This window comes from Rhinoderma darwinii, chromosome 9 (genome assembly GCF_050947455.1).
Source record: "Rhinoderma darwinii isolate aRhiDar2 chromosome 9, aRhiDar2.hap1, whole genome shotgun sequence".
Lineage (NCBI taxonomy): Eukaryota > Metazoa > Chordata > Amphibia > Anura > Rhinodermatidae > Rhinoderma > Rhinoderma darwinii.
Genome location: NC_134695.1, coordinates 30,223,543 through 30,243,817, shown reverse-complemented (window position 1 = coordinate 30,243,817; position 20,275 = coordinate 30,223,543). Strand labels below are relative to the sequence as shown.

The 20,275-nt window shown below is 44.2% G+C and overlaps 1 protein-coding gene across 1 annotated transcript in view; it reads left to right on the top strand.

Moving 5' to 3' along the window:
- Nucleotides 1-20,275, top strand: part of RASGRP2 (RAS guanyl releasing protein 2) — a 208,939-nt gene that overhangs the window by 124,047 nt on the left and 64,617 nt on the right. Inside the window, exons 6-9 of the mRNA XM_075837457.1 lie at nt 2,993-3,143; nt 18,369-18,542; nt 18,897-19,013; nt 19,822-20,103. Of these exons, the coding sequence (XP_075693572.1) occupies nt 2,993-3,143; nt 18,369-18,542; nt 18,897-19,013; nt 19,822-20,103 (724 nt within the window). The remainder of the gene's footprint in view (nt 1-2,992; nt 3,144-18,368; nt 18,543-18,896; nt 19,014-19,821; nt 20,104-20,275) is intronic.

Below are 20,275 nucleotides of genomic sequence, written 5' to 3'. Positions count from 1 at the left end.
TTTTCTCAGAACATATTGGGCTTCCATATTGTGTAAAAAAAATAATAGATATATTTTACTTTTTTAAAATATGAAAGGAAAAATGGAAAAAAATATTGAAAAAAAATGACTTTAGGTGATGTTTTTTGACATCTGGTGCATGCCACTGGGTAAACACACATGAGTACATATTAAGCAACTTCTGACGACTTCAGTGATACCAAATATGTGTGTATGTCTTACACGCTGGGCGCAAGGCGGAGCTTACAATGAATGGTGTGCAAACTGGTTTTGGAGAGCAGTTTTCCAAAGCTAGTTTGCTGACATCATACGACCATTACAGATGTTGTGAAGAGCCAAAACACTGTTAAAGGGGTTGTCCAGCCCCAAAAAATTGATGGCCTATCCTTAGTATTATAGCCTTCTCCCATTCAAGTGTAAACTGTAATACTGTGAATAGTCGCTACTAGTGTGTCCGTTATTCACAGTGTGGGCAGTAAAGGAAATGAAGGGGAAGCAGCACTCGTATTAGCGCTATGGCCCCCTTCAAAACAGCTCATCGTGGTTGCTGGGAGTCGGACCCCACCGATCAGATATTGATGGCCTATCCGCATTGCGACACAACCACATTGCCTTTTATTACTTGCAGTGTAGGCTTCAGGACATAGCACTCTTTAGATCGGCGACCTGTGATGTGGCCAAAGTCGCCGTGTAGCAGATAGACAGACACAGATAAATATATTTATTGAAAAAAATATCTTTATCGGAAAAAAAGTGTGTGTGTGTGTGTGTGTGTGTGTTTTTTACATTACTTGGGGTGTATACAGACAGTGCGGTTTTGCCGCATTTTTTTGCCGCATTTTTCCTGTTCGGCCGCAAACCGCATTGAAAAACGCATGCGGCTTTACAGAGATTTTGCAAAAACCGCGGCAAACCTTTAGGGTATGTGCACACGAGGGCATTACGTCCGTAATTGACGGACGTATTTCGGCCGCAAGTACCGGACCGAACACAGTGCAGGGAGCCGGGCTCCTAGCATCATAGTTATGTACGATGCTAGGAGTCCCTGCCTCGCTGCGGGACAACTGTCCTGTACTGAAAACATGATTACAGTACGGGACAGTTGTCCTGCAGCGAGGCAGGGACTCCTAGCATCGTACATAACTATGATGCCAGGAGCCCGGCTCCCTGCACAGTGTTCAGTCCAGTACTTGCGGCCGAAATACGTCCGTCAATTACGGACGTAATGCCCTCGTGTGCACATACCCTTACTGTGTAAATACACCCTTAGTCTTCTCCCTCTCTGGCAGCTTGCCAGAGAGGGAGAAGATACAACTGGAAAAGTTTATTTGCTAGCAAACTTTTCTATGATCACTTTGACAGGCTGTCACAGCGATCACATAAACAGAGACCATACTGAGTGGTCACCGGATGAAGATCTGTGATACAGTTGTTCCTAGACAGCTGTACCACGGAGCACCTTACCGTCGGCAGGAGCAATATGTCACATTGATCACATGACCGGATACCAAGTCATTGGACAGCTGTATCACAGAGCTCCTCATAGTTCGCACGTAAGCGACGCTGGGAGGAGCTATGTGATCGTTGTGACAGGTTGTCACAACGATCACATGACCGGAGACCACACTGAGCAGTCTCCGGTTGAATCTCAGTGATACAGCTGTCTAGAGACAGCTGTATCACAGGGCTAAATGCCGCTGGGTAGCGGCAAACCAGCTAACTCTGCAGGACGCTCTGGAACATCCATCAGAGATAAGTGCAGACCGCACGGACGTTTATAGTCTTTGGGCGGTTCGCAATTGATTAAACTAACATTATTTGTTTTTAAATCGCCACATTACAATAGCCGTAACTTATTTAGTTTTCCGTCGATGTAGCCATTTGTGGGCTTGCTTTTTGCGGGACGAGATGTAGTTTTCATTGGTACTATTTTGGAGTACATGTGATTTATTTATTACATTTTATTTTATTTTTTGTGGAGGGAATGGAAAAAAAATGCATTTCCACTGTAGTTTTTGTGTTCTTTTTTTGTACGGCATTCACCCGGTGGTTTAATTAATATGTTAACCTTATTCTTCGGGTCGTTGCGATCGTGGCGATACCAGATATGTGTATTTTTTTTTTTTACACTTCCAGTGAATAAAACCACTTTTTATGGAAAAAAAGTGGTTTTATTTTCATTTTTACTGTAATCTTTCTTTTATTTTGTAATAAACTTTTTTTTAACTGTTTTACATTTTATTTTTTTGTCCCACTTGAGGACTTTACAATGTAATCTTCTGATCGCTGATATAATGCTTTGGCATACTTAGTATAACAAAACATTATTACCTGTCAGTATAAAACTGCCTAATAGGCATATAGCCGGGGCAGGCCTGGTGGCCTTTGTCAGGTCCCTGGCCGCTATGGCAACCCGTCTGCATTAGCGGGCCTCCAATCGGTGACAGAGGGAGGCTATTGACCACGGCATTTAAGGGTTTAAACGGCTGGGATTGGAGGTTGCCCGCACGATCACAATCACGTACATGCACGACGGAATGCACGAATAGTTGTCTTTCCAGGAGATAGCATAGGGTCAGGCAGTTACACTTATTACTCACTGATTTATTTATACTGTCTTAAAGTTAGACCTAGACCGGCAGAAACTGTGCCAAATTGATCATAGTTTTGCGCGCTGTGAGATAAATTTTGCGCACCTTGCAAGACATATTAGACCCTTTTCTCTTCCTTACGCTACGCCAGAGATAAAGTTCAAGTGTCATATAGCAAAGGGTCTAAATAATTGAGTTTTTCATTTTGAATAAATTTGCAAAAATGTCTATAATTCTGTTTACACTGTTATTATGGGGTATTGAGTGCAGAATAATGGGGAAAAGCTTTATTTTTTTTTATTTTAGTACAAGGCCTCTACATAACAAAATTTGAAAAAAGTGAAAGGGTCTGAAGACCAAATGCACTGTATGAGAATTAATTCATGCCTTGTGTGTTACAGTCCATCTTATGGTTGGAAAAGACAAGTAACACAGCGAGGACAATGTGGTGGCAGAATAAGGAAAACATCCCTGCTGTTTGATCACTTAGATCCTGCTGAACTGGCAGAACACCTAACACATCTAGAATTTCACTCATTTTCCAAGATATTGGTAAGAAATTTGCTTTGTGCCCATTTCTAATGTGTGTATGTATTTATAGCCAAAGTAGCTAAACCTTTTTTATTTACCACAAAGGATAGTAATGCTTATAATAATACATTTAAGGGGTATTCACTACTGTGTTTAAAGTGTATTTCCCTGACTTGAGGTGGTGACAAAGCACGCTCATGTGGAAAACTTCCAATCAGCCTTTTATTGCTGTCATGTCACATTGTTTGCTTAAAGGCAATATCCACCTATAAACACTATTTTGTTTTCTCGGGTTCAATCGCTGTGTGACGTAATCGGCGCATGTGCGGTAAAGCGGATATGACTCGCGAAACATCAGCGCTGTACTGCGCATGAGACAATTCAGAAGCCAAGGTGCGCTCAGGAGAATGCCTGGCCCTGTCAATCAGAGGAGGAAGGGAGGGAGGGACAGACTGGGGAGAGGAAGGTAGAGCTGTTTGGTGACGCCCTCGTTGCTCTATTTGCATATAAAGAATAAACTTATATTTCTGCAACGGAGCCACGCATCTGAAAAAGTCAAACAGCATTATATTCAGGTGAGGCTACTGTAATGGCAGGAAGGAGGTGAAGGGAAAGTGAGCCCTAATCTACCCACCGCCCTGTCCCTGCCTACTTGCAACGACCCGCCCTAGGCGACGAGGTACAACTGGGCGGCGGTCCCTACGCTGGCTAAGTGCACAGGAAGACAAACAGGGAACACGCAAGGGAAGGGGCAGTAGCCACGGAACGCCACGAGGAAACGGGGCGGCGAACGAACAGTCAGGACCAGGACGAAGTGAGTACACCCGAGCGGGCACGGAGACAGAAGCAAGCCAGGGCAAGCAAGCAGGTCAAGCAGAACTGCAGCAAGGCAGAAGCACGGCAGAAGCAGGCTGGAGCAAGCAGCAGTGGGGCCAGGAATCCAAAAGAATTACAAGCACTGAGGGAGAGCACAGGGCAGGTAATAAAGGGCAGGGGGCGGAGCTAACTCCGAGAGACCAGGCCGCGATAGGCTCTCCCACTCCTGAGCCTGCCACCCTGGTTGGTGGGAGAAGGTGTCAGTCGAACAGGTCTGGCCTCAGGTGTGGATTGATTAATCCCAGGAGTGTAGCTAGATGAAGTACCTGGCAGATCCCTAACAGTACTCCCCCTTTTATGAGGGGCCACCGGACCCTTACTAAGGGGACCCGGTTTAGTGGGGAAGAGGAGGTGGAACCTCCTGATCAATACCCCAGCGTGAACATCACGGGCAGGTACCCAAGTCCTCTCCTCCGGCCCGTATCCTCTCCAATGGACCAGGTACTGGAGGGAGCCCTGGACCATCCTACTGTCCATAATCTTGGCCACCTCGAATTCCACCCCCTCAGGGGTGAGAACGGGAACAGGAGGTATCCTCGAGGGGGACCAGGACGGGGAGCAGCGTTTAAGGAGGGAGGCATGGAAGACGTCATGTATGCGAAAGGATGGGGGGAGCTCCAGACGGAAGGATACAGGGTTGAGGACTTCAATGATCTTATAAGGTCCAATAAATCGGGGAGCAAACTTCCTGGACGGGACCTTAAGGCGCAAGTTCCTGGACGACAACCAGACCAAATCCCCGACGACAAACCGGGGGTTAGCAGAACGTCTACTATCCGCCTGAATCTTTTGTGCGCTCTGGGACGCCTCTAGGTTCTTCTGAACCTGGGCCCAGACAGTGCACAGTTCCTGATGAACCTCCTCTACCTCAGGATTATTGGAACAACCAGGGGAGACGGAGGAGAACCTAGGGTTAAACCCGAAATTACAGAAAAACGGGGAGACCCCTGACGAGTTACTGACCCGGTTATTCAGGGAAAATTCAGCAAGGGGAAGGAATGAGACCCAATCGAATTGACAGTCAGAGATGAAACACCTTAAATATTGTTCCAGGGATTGGTTGGTCCTTTCCGTTTGGCCATTGGTTTCGGGATGGAAGGCGGAGGAGAAGGACAGATCAATCTCCAACTTTTTACAAAAAGCTCTCCAAAATAAGGAAACAAATTGTACCCCTCTGTCAGAAACGATATTGACTGGGGCCCCATGGAGACGCAGGATGTGTTTCACAAACAAAGAAGCTAACGTCTTGGCGTTAGGTAGCTTCTTAAGGGGCACAAAGTGGCACATCTTGCTGAAGCGGTCGACTACCACCCACACCACCGACTTGCCCTGAGATGGAGGCAAATCGGTGATAAAATCCATGGAGATATGGGTCCAAGGTCTCTGGGGAATGGGCAAGGAATGTAGTAGGCCCGCAGGTCGGGACCTAGGGGTTTTGGACCTAGCGCAAACCTCACAAGCGGCGACGTAAGCCCTAACATCTTTAGGCAACCCAGGCCACCAATAGTTTCTGGTAATGAGGTGTTTGGTGCCCAAGATGCCAGGATGACCGGATAGAGCGGAGTCATGGTTTTCCCTGAGTACCCTCAGCCGGTATTGCAGGGGAACAAACAGTTTGTCCCCAGGGACGTTCCCGGGAGCTGCACCCTGATCAGCCGCGATATTAGAAGCTAAATCAGAATCCGTGGCAGAGACGATTATACCAGGGGGTAAAATACAAGCGGGATCCTTCTCGGAAGGAGGATTGGCCATGAAACTACGTGACAGAGCGTCAGCCTTAATATTCTTGGACCCAGCCCTATAGGTAACCAAGAAATTAAATCTGGTAAAGAATAGTGCCCACCGAGCTTGTCTAGGATTAAGCCTCCGGGCCGATTCTAGGAAAACCAGATTCTTGTGATCCGTAAGGACCGTTACCTGGTGTCTGGCCCCCTCCAGGAAGTGCCGCCACTCCTCAAAAGCCCATTTAATGGCTAGAAGTTCGCGGTTGCCAATATCATAGTTACTCTCCGTGGGCGAAAACTTCCTAGAGAAGTAAGCACAGGGGCGGAGATGGGTGAGGGAGCTGGTACCCTGGGACAGGACGGCCCCCACTCCCACCTCGGAAGCGTCAACCTCCACAATAAATGGCTCCTCTTGGTTGGGCTGAATCAGCACGGGGGCCGAGATAAAGCACTTCTTGAGAGTCTCAAAGGCCTGGACGGCCTCAGGGGGCCAATGGAGGACATCGGCACCCTTGCGGGTAAGGTCCGTAAGAGGCTTAGCGACGACCGAGAAGTTGGCAATAAATCTCCTGTAATAGTTGGCGAACCCTAAAAAACACTGTAACGCCTTAAGGGAGGCAGGTTGGACCCATTCCGCCACAGCTTTAACCTTGGCAGGGTCCATGCGGAATTCATGAGGAGTGAGGATTTGCCCTAAAAATGGTATCTCCTGTACCCCAAAGACACATTTTTCAGTCTTAGCAAACAGATTATTCTCCCGAAGGACCTGGAGCACCTTCCTGACATGCTCCACGTGGGAGGACCAGTCCTTGGAAAACACCAGTATGTCATCAAGGTACACAACAAGAAAATTACCCAGGTACTCTCTCAGGATTTCATTAATAAAATTCTGGAAGACAGCAGGGGCATTGCACAACCCAAAGGGCATGACCAGGTATTCGAAATGACCCTCGGGTGTGTTGAACGCAGTTTTCCACTCATCCCCTCTTTGATGCGGATAAGGTTATATGCCCCCCGTAGATCGAACTTAGAAAACCATTGGGCTCCCTGAACCTGATTAAAAAGATCCGGAATCAAAGGAAGTGGGTACTGGTTCCTTACGGTGACCTTATTCAGGTTACGATAATCAATGCACGGCCTAAGACCACCATCCTTCTTCCCCACGAAGAAGAAGCCAGCACCTACAGGAGAAGTCGAGGGGCGAATGAAACCCTTGGCCAGGCATTCTTGGATATACACCCTCATCGCTTCACGTTCAGGACATGAAAGATTAAATATCCTACCCTTAGGAAGCTTGGCACCAGGCACCAAATCGATAGCGCAATCGTAATCTCTATGGGGGGGAAACACCTCGGAGGCCTCCTTAGAAAACACATCGGCAAAGTCCTGAACAAACTCAGGAAGTGTGTTTACCTCCTCCCGGGGAGAAATAGAGTTAACAGAAAGACATGACATAAGACATTCATTACCCCATTTGGTGAGATCCCCAGTATTCCAATCAAATGTGGGATTATGCAACTGCAACCAGGGAAGGCCTAAAACCAGATCAGACGATAATCCCTGCATCACCAGTACAGAGCACTGCTCCAAATGCATGGAGCCAACCAGGAGTTCAAAAACAGGAGTATGCTGAGTAAAATAACCATTAGCAAGGGGTGTTGAGTCGATTCCTACTACAGGGATAGGATAAGGTAAATCAATACAAGGCATCTTTAGAGACATAGCAAATTCCACAGACATGATATTAGCAGATGAGCCAGAATCCACGAAAGCACTGCCCGTGGCAGACCGGCCAGCAAACGAGACCTGAAAGGGAAGCAAAATTTTATTGCGTTTCACATTAACGGGAAATACCTGTGCGCCCAAGTGACCTCCCCGATGATCACTTAGGCGCGGAAGTTTTCCGGCTTCTTATTCTTGCGCCTGGGACAGGTGTTCAGTAGATGCTTGTCGTCCCCACAGTAGAAGCAGAGGCCATTCATTCTGCGAAACTCCCTACGTTGTCGAGGGGACATGGAGGCCCCGAGTTGCATAGGTACCTCCGAGTCCTCCGTGGAGGGGCGAGGAGACGGGACCTCGGGGGGAATCGCAGAAAAGTCAGAGGGGAGCACACTGAAGCGTTCTAGCTGACGTTCCCTGAGACGTCGGTCAAGTCGTACTGCTAGGGCCATAACCTGGTCAAGGGAGTCAGGCGAGGGGTAGCTAACCAGCAGATCCTTCAGGGCGTCAGATAATCCTAACCTAAACTGGCACCTTAGGGCCGGATCGTTCCACTGAGAAGCTACGCACCACTTCCTAAAATCAGAACAGTATTCCTCAACCGGTCTTCTACCCTGACGTAAGGTCACCAGCTGACTCTTGGCTAAAGCAGTCCTGTCAGTCTCGTCGTAAATGAGTCCGAGGGCAGAGAAAAAACGATCAACAGAGGAAAGTTCAGGGGCGTCAGGAGCCAAGGAGAAGGCCCACTCTTGGGGCCCTTCCTGGAGTCGGGATATGATGATACCCACCCGCTGGTTCTCGGAACCTGAGGAGTGGGGCTTTAGGCGGAAATACAGTCTGCAACTCTCCCGGAAGGAGAGAAACGTCTTACGGTCCCCTGAAAACCGGTCAGGTAACTTGAGGTCGGGTTCTAGAGGTGAGGTGAGGGGTACTACTAAAGCAGCGTCACCCTGATTGACCCTTTGGGCCAGGGCCTGGACCTGTAGGGAGAGGCCCTGCATCTGCTGGGTCAGGGTCTCAAGGGGGTCCATGATAGCGTCAGCGTAGGAGAAATGGTAGACTAGGTAAGGGCTTGTAATTATGTAATGGCAGGAAGGAGGTGAAGGGAAAGTGAGCCCTAATCTACCCACCGCCCTGTCCCTGCCTACTTGCAACGACCCGCCCTAGGCGACGAGGTACAACTGGGCGGCGGTCCCTACGCTGGCTAAGTGCACAGGAAGACAAACAGGGAACACGCAAGGGAAGGGGCAGTAGCCACGGAACGCCACGAGGAAACGGGGCGGCGAACGAACAGTCAGGACCAGGACGAAGTGAGTACACCCGAGCGGGCACGGAGACAGAAGCAAGCCAGGGCAAGCAAGCAGGTCAAGCAGAACTGCAGCAAGGCAGAAGCACGGCAGAAGCAGGCTGGAGCAAGCAGCAGTGGGGCCAGGAATCCAAAAGAATTACAAGCACTGAGGGAGAGCACAGGGCAGGTAATAAAGGGCAGGGGGCGGAGCTAACTCCGAGAGACCAGGCCGCGATAGGCTCTCCCACTCCTGAGCCTGCCACCCTGGTTGGTGGGAGAAGGTGTCAGTCGAACAGGTCTGGCCTCAGGTGTGGATTGATTAATCCCAGGAGTGTAGCTAGATGAAGTACCTGGCAGATCCCTAACAGCTACTCTATGTTACTGTGCTGCTGCTTTTATAGACCAATTTCTGGTGACAGATTCCCTTTAAACCAGTTGTCCGCTTTCAGCAAATTAATGGTATTTTTTGTATAATTAAAAGTTCTACAAGTTTCCAATAACTTTATGTATTAATTCCTTGTTATTCAGTAGAAACATTCATTGTTTACTATCAACTAACAATCAACTTATCAGGAGTCATGTAAACAATGTATGAAAATATAAAATATACCTTTTATTAAATATATATTAAAATGCAAAAACAAAAGTATACAAGATGGTAAAAACATAGAGCTGGTGAACACCAAATATAGAATGTATAATGCAGCTAGGTATATCAATTTATAGAAATGATTACGCAGAAAGCTAATTTATATATAACTCATACAAATGGAGTGAATTAACAGTGTATAGGAGGAATACTACACAGGAGGAATACTACTGAGAAACGCACGTTGAGGCGGCCGGTTACACCTCTAAAAGACTTACGGCTAGGTGAGCATCTATAGCTCTTTACATCACTCTTTCACACCGTTCAGACATCCTTCTTAGTTGTTACCACACTCAAGTGTGTCAACGAAGGTGTCTATTTGTCTTTTTTGTGTACCTTTCTGATAGGACTCATACATACATGAATCATTAGGTATTCTATAACACTGTTCATTCACTCCATTTATATGAGTCATATATAAATTCGCTTTTTCTGTATTATATACTACCTAGCCGTAATCATTTCTATAAATTGATATACCTAGCTGCATTATACATTGTATATTTGGTGTTCACCAGCTCTATGTTTTTACCATCTTGTATAGTTTTTTTTTTTTGCATTTTAATATATATTTAATAAAAGGTATATTTTATATTTTTATACATTGTTTACTTTGGTTTATATGGCTCCTGACAAGTCGATTGTTAGTTGAGTGTGTATATATGGAGTTTTGAACTGTGTTCAGCTATTTTTGTTGGACCCTTTATAATATTATTAATTGTTTACTACAAGCAGATAAGTCTGTCCATGGTCATTGTCACAGGTGCTGGGATCATTCGAAGACACAGCTCTGATACACATACTGTAACTGTAACGAGCCGTGCACCTGTGTGTCCATCACATGACCATGGACAGAATTGTATCCACATGAAGTTAACAATGAATTTTCCTACTGAATAACAACAAGCAGAGATCCTGAAAACTGTGAGCACCCAATACAGAAAGTATATTAGAAAATTGGCTACAAAAATAACATTAATTAGCTGAAACTGGACAAGCATATTAACTCTATGTCCACGCAGAGGGTTTAGAGCACAGTATCAGAAAAACAGAATTCCGATTGCTATAAAGATATATTAAGAAATTAGTCAGCAAATAATGTTGGATCTAAAAATGTTGATAAAAGGTGGAGATTCACTTTGAACTACACTGCCCAAGGTAGAGTTCCATTGTTAAGGCCTAATTCTTACGAACATCTAATACGTCCGTGTGAGGGCCACTGAAACAACGGCCGTCACACGGACCTATATAATTCTATGTGGCTGTTCACATGGCCATTGTTTCAACGGAGCGTGTGAAGGGTCCGTGAGAAAATAGGACTCGTCTTATTTTTTTGCGCTTCACACATCCCTACATAGACTCTAGGCTATGGGGGATGCGGGCTAACGCGACCCACAGCGTACAGCTCGGATGCACCTCGGACGTGAAAAACGGCAGTTCCGGCAGTTGCGAATCCGGCCTAACTGTGGGTGCATTTTATGCTTAGGTAGACCTCCTGTGTGATTGCTGAGCCTGTTATTCTACTTCCATCTTCGGCTAAAGGGGGTGGTGTCCCAATTAAGGAAACTCCCATTAGTTAAAGATGTTCTAAAATGGCATAAAGGGTGTGCTTGAAGGTTAACAACTTTAATGTACAAATGCGCTATGACTGTGGACTGATTTATTTAGATATGTGAATTGATAAATAAAGAATATATTTAATTCAAATGAATTTCCCAGACTACGGTTTATGCAATTAGTAAACCATGTGGAGCATATTGCTTTATAGCCTGGAGGCTGGAGAGCCTATAATTTTACATTGGGTCCCAGACATATCTAATTTGTATTTCAACACGGGCATACCAAAGGTACTTTTTCAGGACCAATTTCTTTCTATTCCAGAAGTTAATGGAATAGGAAATGCTGATATTAAAAACATAAAAGCTTAAAAATAAACTAAAATATAGGTTGGTTTTTAGAGGGTCACATGTCACATTGTAATCCTGTAAACTTTCCTGAAGGCTATTTAGCTAATAATGAATGCACAGGGAGTACATAACACGGAGTATCTTTATTTAGGAGTTAGGATATGTTCACACGCAGAGTCAAAAACGTCTCAAAATACGGAGCTGTTTTCAAGAGAAAACCGCTCCTGATTTTCAGATGATTTTTGTGCCACTCGCGATATTCGCGGCGCTTTTTACGGCTGTTTTTGGAGCTTTTTTCGCTAGAGTCAACGAAAAACGGCTCCTCAAATGTCCCAAGAAGTGACCTGCACTTCTTTTTCGCTGCAGTTTTTTTACACCTAAAAAACAGCTGCGAAAAACGCTCCGTCGGAACAGAACGCCGTTTTCCCATTGAAATCAATGGGCAGATGTTTGGAGGCGTTCTGCTTCTCATTTTTCAGGCATTTTTCGGGCGTTTAGGGAAAATAGGCCGTGTGAAGGCTTTTACTACATCAATCCACAAATGTGCCACCACTTGATGTTCATTGTTTTTACTTTTAAGTCATGCAAATCAATTTTTCAAATGAGGATAAAGAACCCCTAAATAACTAATAATAATTATAAATGATTAGAAGTCATAATAATATATAATTAGTAATAATGATCAGTAATACATATAGTACTTCAGTTATATTAGCAATGATCATTGTTCAGGTCTTATTTCTTGATTTTACATTTTGCTAATGTTCCTGCTTTTTTACAACTATAGTAAGTTTAAAGATTTTTTTATTGTATGTATTGTTGGAAGTGTTCAGCAAAGTACAATAATTAACCGTCATTATATACCCCGCATGTCGGACAGGATGTATTTGCTGGGACAGAAACACATTTGCTTTCCTTTTACTTCAAGTTATCATTTCATGTTTCTGTACTGATCGGATTTTTCATGCATGTGAACACAGCTTACTTGATAGAACAATCTGTTTAACAAAATAACCAACTGTCTTGGATTTTTTGCTTCCTTTTAAATCTTACATTATAAGACCTCATGCACACGACCGTAAAAACACCCGTTATTGCGGGTCGTTATTACGACCCGCAATAACGGGCTCATAGGCTTCTGTTAGCCACGGGTACCTTCCCGTTTTCTCACGGGAAGGTACCCGTGCCGTTAAAAAGATAGAACATGCCCTATTTCATGCCGTAATAACGGCACGGGCATCCCATAGAAGTCTATGGGGCTCCCGTAATCATGGGTGGCTGCGTGTGTTCACCCGTGATTACGGGAGCGTTGCGAGGTGAGGCGAGGTCAGGGGACTACCCGGTCTGCAGGCCACAGCCCAGTGGCGTAACTACCGCCGGGACTACAATGAAAACTATGGCAGAGCGGGGAGGTATCTCCCCGCTCTGCCATAAACAAAAGACATGTATCCCCTATCCTGTGGATAGGGGATACATGTGTGATCGCTGGCAGCGATAAGTAGAACGGGGGACTGAAAGTCCCCCCATGTTCTCCATGACTCTCACCTCTGACTTCCGAGGTCTGTGTCGGCAACCCCGTAGAAATGAATGGAGCGCCGGTCGCGCTTGTGCGCATGCGTGACCAGCGCGCCTTTCATTTTTATTGAGCTGTGGAAGTCAGAGGTGAGAGTCATGGAGAACTTGGGGGGACTTTCAGTCCCCCGTTCTCCTGATCGCTGCCAGCGATCACACATGTATCCCCTATCCACAGGATAGGGGATACATGTCTTTTGTCTACACTGTAGGTCGCATCTTTTGGGGGGGTTGGGGACAGGGGCTGTAAGGCGTTCCCTACAGGGGGGGGGGGTCTGTGTGGCGTTCCCTACAGAGGGTGGGGCTGTATAGCATTCCCTACAGGGGGGGGCTGTATGGCAGTCCCTACAGGGGGGGGGCTGTATGGCAGTCCCTACAGGGGGGGGGGTTGTATGGCGTTCCCTACAGGGGGGGGCTGTATGGCATTCCCTAAAGGGGGGGGGGGGCTGTATGGCAGTCCCTACAGGGGGGGGGGGGTTGTATGGCGTTCCCTACAGGGGGGGGCTGTATGGCATTCCCTAAAGGGGGGGGGGCTGTATGGCGTTCCCTACAGACCCCCCTGTAGGGAACGCCATACAGGCCCCCCCTGTAGGTGACGCCATACAGCCCCCCTGTAGATAGCACCAAACAGCCCCCCCTGTAGATAGCGCCATACAGCCCCCTTTGTAGATAGCGCCATACAGCCCCCCTGTAGATAGCGTCAAACAGCCCCCCCTGTAGATAACGCCATACAGCCCCCTTTGTAGAGAACGCCATACAGCCCCCCTGTAGATAGCGCCAAACAGCCCCCCCTGTAGATAACGCCATACAGCCCCCTTTGTAGAGAACGCCATACAGACCCCTTTGTAGAGAACGCCATACAGACCTCTTTGTAGATATCTACAGAGGGGACTGTATGGCGTTATCTACAAAGGGGGACTGTATGGCGTTATCTACAGGGAGGGTTGTATGGCGTTATCTACAGGGGGGGGCTGTAATAAACCCACTATCTACAAGGGGGGGTGGGGTTGTGTGACACCCAGTGGAGGGGGGGCCCCAGTCAAAAGTTTGCTATGGGGCCCAGTCTTTCCTAGTTACGCCCCTAACACAGCCCACATTTGTTTTCAGAGTTCAAGAGAAAAACATGGCACTTACGGATCCGTAAATACGGATGGAATACGGGTGGAATACGGGTGCACACGGTACCGTATTTACGGACACAGATCCGTAAAAACGGGTGCAATACGGGTGGAATACGTGTGACCATGGAGCCGTATAAACGGCCGTTTTTACGGATGGTAAAAAATACGGTCGTGTGCATGAGGCCTAAGACATTTTCCTTGATTAAGATTTTTTACTTTATTACAACTTTTGATTTACATTTGTAATAATTGTGTACGTCTTAAGCCATACTAAAGCTGTTTGAATTCATAGCACACAATTTTATCTGTTTTCGCTAGGTAAAACAGATAATGAGACTTACCCAAGTTCTTAACGTGGTTGTCCGATAAAGATACAGTAACCACTGTCCAAATGCTCTGTAACAGCCTCTGAGTGTCTTAGAGGGGGTAGCGCTAAGTAACAGTGACCCCCTACTCTGTCAGACTCACCCATCAATGTATTACATGGTCAGCCCTTCATTTGAATTACTTCTGCAGAGGAACAGTTTGGCCAGCTGGAGTTTTTACTATAGATTACACCTGATCGCTGGGGGCCCTGGGTGATCGGTTGATCACCAAGGCAGCTATCTTTAGAGAAGTGTTTGCCCCTTTAAGTAGCCACATATTGTGAAGTATTTAAACCTCATCCTCTCCAAATAAGTCTTTTATTGCACATTTCACACACTGAATGTGGGTGTAAAAGGTCCTTTTACACCCACCCATTTTGGTCATAACAGCAAGCGCTGATCAATGAGATGGCTCTTTGATAGGCGCTCGTTTGCACCTTTCACAATGAGCTATTATCAGTAATGTATGGGGACGAGCGCTCATTACTACGATCTCTCGTCCCCATACATTTATCATGTCGGCAACACATCTCCCTGTTTACACAGGCAGATGTGCTGCTGACAACGATAATAATTTCTGCTGCAGAAATTATACGATCCACCGATGAATAAGTGTTTGCTCGTTCATCGGCTGATAGTTGCCCTGTTTAACAGGGCAATGATAGGGAACGAACGCTCTGTGAAAGCTTGTTTGCCCGATAATGGGCCCTTACACTAAACAAAGACAATTGGAGTAAACACATAAAATAGTTTTTTATTTTAAGCAAAATGTAAACTTGAGTAAATATAGCACAGTTTTTAAAGTACTGAATTTTTTTTCTAAGGAACAAAGTAATCCAACACATATCATCCATATCATACTGCTGGTATGTATATGGCCTTGTCCAAAATGTTCCATCTTTAAAGATTGACACCTCCTTGGCATCGAACACGGCAGTGCTTTTACAGATTATTTGCTATTTTAACACCATTGACAGTGTGTTTTTGGGAATGTGCACCCAGTTTCCCACCTACGTACAGTTGTGCTACCTAATGGTTTTCACTTACTATGAAATACTTTATTCGCTTTACACAATAGGACCTGTTTTGTCCATCGAGTTCCTCTGTCAACTCAACTGTCCACACAAAGCATTATCATACATGGCTTGAGTATTACCCAAGATTTTTTGGCAAATATGACACAAACATTTTTGTTTTTTGACATACGTTCTTCTGAAAATGAATGATCAGCCTTATCTGTGCAGGGGATACAGACAGCCTAGAAATGATGCTTTCTGAAGTCTTTCATGAAACTGCTTATTCTTCCTGCATAGCTTTCTTTTTGCTGCAGCAATATGCTAGTTGCTAAGACACATGATATCCCTGCTTTCTGCAGAATCTTTTAAATGTCAGTTTTCCTTACACAGATTTTCAATACAAAAGTTGTTTTTTTGCTCTTGGTAATAAATTCTCTAAGAATTGCATTTTGTGTTTTCTTACTCATTCAGTTTAGAATAAAGTTCTGCTATCCATTGGGCAGTAAAAGCGGAGCACACTTTCCTTTGGATCTAGAGAAATTCTCTACAATGAGCCACAAAACTTGTTGGTCTGCAGCCATGGATCTGTAGATACGTCCATTTCCCTAACAAATGCCACAGTAGGCTTTAGTTTAAAGGAGTGGTCTGGCTATTCTTTTTCCTGCCCCACCGTTTGAAAATGTGATGAAGTGCAAGGTAGTCCAATGTATTTGCTTACGAGGTGATTTATTTCACGGGTAGTCGCTCTGTTCCAGGCCGCCATTGGATCATGTGACCTGGATTCTGACTCTCTGAATTTTTACGGAAGACAGTTCTCAATGCAAGTCTATGGGAGCCTCGATGTGAGTCTCATAAATTTGCATTAAGAGACCGACCTCTAGTTCCTACAGCAGGCGCTGTAGGATTTGGGTGGTCATGGTGGAGATCACGCGACACGACGGAGCAACGGAGTGGCTACTCGTGAAATAAAGTACCAGGTATTCCAATACACGGGACTACCTTGCCCTTCAAATGTCAAACAATGGGGTATCACAGCACCAGATGCAAGATAATATGGGTGCAAGCCCCAACAGAACTGGATCCAAAGTCCTTTGGTTAAATCCAAACAGAGAGAGATGAGGCAGCACATACAAAAAATGAGGAATTTATTCACCCAAATATGCAACGTTTCAATCCAATAGGACCTTTCTCAAGCATGTGTGAGAAAGGTCCTATTGGATTGAAACGTTGCATATTTGGGTGAATAAATTCCTCATTTTTTGGATGTGCTACCTTGCACTTCATCACAGATCCAAATGAATGGGGGTGTGAAAAAGAAAATTAGCCGCAGTGCTTCTTAAATAATCTTTTTCAAGCTAAACAAACTATTTACATCAGTTATAATAAACCTATAAAGACACACAGTGGTTCCTTAAAATAACTTGCGTTATAGTGACCAAACACTTGACTGTTCCATTTCTGCTTAACTCTTGATCTTAGCCTTTTTTTATACAAGCTCTCTTCCTTGGAGTCCCCACTCTCAGATACCCTCTCCCTTTTTTTCTAGAAAGTGCCCTTCTTTGTATTGTGTCTCTCAAGTTTGAACCCTTTTCTTGACAGCCTTTATGGCATACGGTCTTTGTTCTCAATGGGGTTATCGGACGACAGAAAATGTTCCTTATTGGTTAGAAAATATAAAATGGAGACACTTACTAATATACTTTCACTTTTGAAACTGCAAGGATATCCAGATTTTCCTGTCCTGTGATGTGGTCTCGGGAGTGGAGCTTCTCCCCTTAGCTGTGACATGCTGATACAGCCTCAGGATGCAGGGAGCTCCCCCTTCTCTGTGTGTCAGTGACGTGATGAAGAGGCTGGCTGCCTGGCTCAGTTCATTGGATGAGCCAGCCCCTTCTCTGTCACAGCTAATACACAGAAGCTTTATGTCCAGTTTGCAATTTTTCCTTTTCCGCCTGCTTTCTTATTATCTGTTTGCTACCTTTCCACCCTCGACTGTCAGCACAGAGTTATCTGCTTTCAGTGTGAGCCGTCTTTATTATTATTGATTTATTATTATTCAGTAGGGCTCATGTTGAAAGCAGATATCTCTGTGCTGACAATCAAGGGGGAGAAGGGAGCTAACAGATAATAAGGGGAGCAGGAGGAAAAGGAACAATTGCAGACTGGACATAAAGCTACTGTATATTAGCCATGACAGAGAAGGGTCCGGCTTATCTAATAAACTGAGCCAGGCAGCCAGCATCTTCATCACGTCACCAACACACAGAGAGGGGGGGCTCCCTGCATCTTGAAGCTGTGTCGACATGTCACAACTAAGGGGAAAAGCTTCACATCACAGTAAAGGGTATTCTGGGACATCCTTGCAGTATCGAAAGTGAATGTATAGTAGTGTCTCCATTTTACGTTTCCTAGCCAATTAGGAACATTTTCTGTCCTCGGACAACCGCTTTAAATGTAAATTCCTCAAATTTTCCATGTGAATTCTTATCCGAAAATCTGTATTTCTGAAGCCAGTGCTTTTTACATAGCAAGATATCTTGTGGAATTTATCTTGATTATTGGGACAATGCATGAACAACTGCAGATCTGTTTCATCCTATGTGAGATGCAGGTGTTACCGAGGGATTCTCCAGGCCTTGTCCTGTACCTGCAGAACAACTTTGTCAGCTTTTCTTTCCTTTTTATAGTATGTATAATCTCAATTGATGCTGAGCATCTGTGCAATGTATGTAGCGAACATGCTGCTCTGTTTAATGTACAGGGTTTTTATATACAGGTAATGCTGAGAATTTATATTGTTGTGGCATACACCGGACAATGTTTATCACTGTCAATCATTATAGAATGAGAACACTGCGGCTAGGTGGCAAGAAAAATAGGGCTCCATAATCTATGAAGTGTATTGTGTATGTCACGTAGGAACAATTAATTACTGTTGTAGCTGGGGATATTATTCCACAGTTTTAAGCCATTTGTGATCTTAACTGTAGCCTATGTCTTCCTTTCCAGTTTCAAGATTATCACAGCTTTGTTCTTCATGGCTGCACTGTTGGAAACCCTGTGTTAGAAAGATTTATAGCCCTTTTCAATGGTGTTTCTCAGTGGATCCAACTTATGGTGCTGAGCAAACCTACTCCACAACAAAGAGCAACAGTGATTAAACAGTTTGTTCAGGTAGCAGAGGTACGTATCTAAGTAGTGACTGCTTTAATTTCAATGACAACATGTATCTTTTGTTGTAATTGCTTGGCTACATGGAATTTGACGGATTGCTTTATAATGTATCATTAGGTAGTTGTTCAAATATTATGCAATGTGAAATTATAAGCCCTCTGAGGAGCCCCCTAGTTTTGGGTTATTGGTATTATGTGAAATGTAATAAGTCATCATACAAAGCATTGTATAACTGGAGGATGTAATAAAAAATAATAAATCCCTTTTTTTGTCTCATAATTTCTTTATTGTTCATGATATTACACCTTTGTATTCCATAAAACAATAACATTATAAATCCCGAAAAACATTTCCTTTTTACAGAGGCTTCTTGAGCTACAGAACTTTAACACACTTATGTCTGTTGTTGGTGGTCTCAGCCACAGTTCCATCTCTCGCCTGAAAGAAACTCATTCACATGTCAGTGCAGAAACTACAAAGGTGAGTACTAAATTGTCTAGCTTTATATAATGTGAATATTCTTATACCATAATTGTATTGTTAAAGCTGTGTTTCAGGGTAATAGTCACAATGAGGTCTACTTCAGGTGCCAAGTAGACTATTCTCAATATTTGCTGCATCTCTTTGTCAGCTTTTTAAAACTGATCTATAGCAAATGGATGCAACAATGTTCAAGAATATTGTCGAAGAGACTATACTGCCTTATTCCTGCCAAATGACCTGGAGCATCGATCTCTGCTGCCGACAAAGTGGATAGACAATAACTGAGCGTGAGTTGTTCAGTGACCCAGTCAGTCACATGATCTGAATCCAATTAAACATCTTTTGGATGAACTAGACCATCACATTAAACTGTTCAACTACAAAAATGTATGGAAACATTTTCTAAAAGTCCATAATCTTCATTCAAATTTCAATTTCATATCATTGTTCTTCTGTTTTAATGGGAAAAATATTAAATTTACTGTTAATATTTTTTTAGTAAAATATGGTGATTTTTTGTTTTAACTTTGCTTCTAGTAAATAATGAAAAATCTACAGACCAAAAAGATTTTATATAAGTTGTCAGTAGATGCTTTTATGAATTATTTTTAGCTCAAATTTTAATGAGGAATTATTATTGACAAATGGGTTCATTTATACAAATCTAAAGGGAATGATTAGCACTGAAAAAAGTTGTATGCATATTATGTTAAAAAAAAAATCTCCAGTATACAAATGAATACATGCAGATAACTTCATGCCTGTTTCTTACCAAATATTCCACTATGTTTTGTCTCATTAAAAGGTCTATGATTCTCTTTTGGAGCTTCTTACCTCTTCAGATAACTATTCAAGATACAGGCGCAGGTTTGCATTTTGTGAAGGTTTTCGTTTTCCTGCTCTGGGAGTGCACCTAAAGGACCTTATGGCACTGCATGTGGCACTATCTGATTGGACAGACAAGACCAGAGGTGCCATTAATGTCTCCAAAATGCGTCAGGTCTATAAAGTCGTTCATGAACTAACGGAAACCCAAAGGCTGGAACCTCCAGTGAAAGCAAATCCTGATCTTCTAAACTTATTAACTGTGAGTCATTCAAAATGGAAAGGAAATTTATTTGGAAAAAAGATTAAAGTTTACACGTACTTCTGGAGAAAATGCATGTCATTTTTTAAGTACAAGCTGCTAAATAATAGGATCTCACTTAAAGTAAAGCTTCAACTTTGGCAGAATTGTAGGCACTCTATGCTGCTGTATG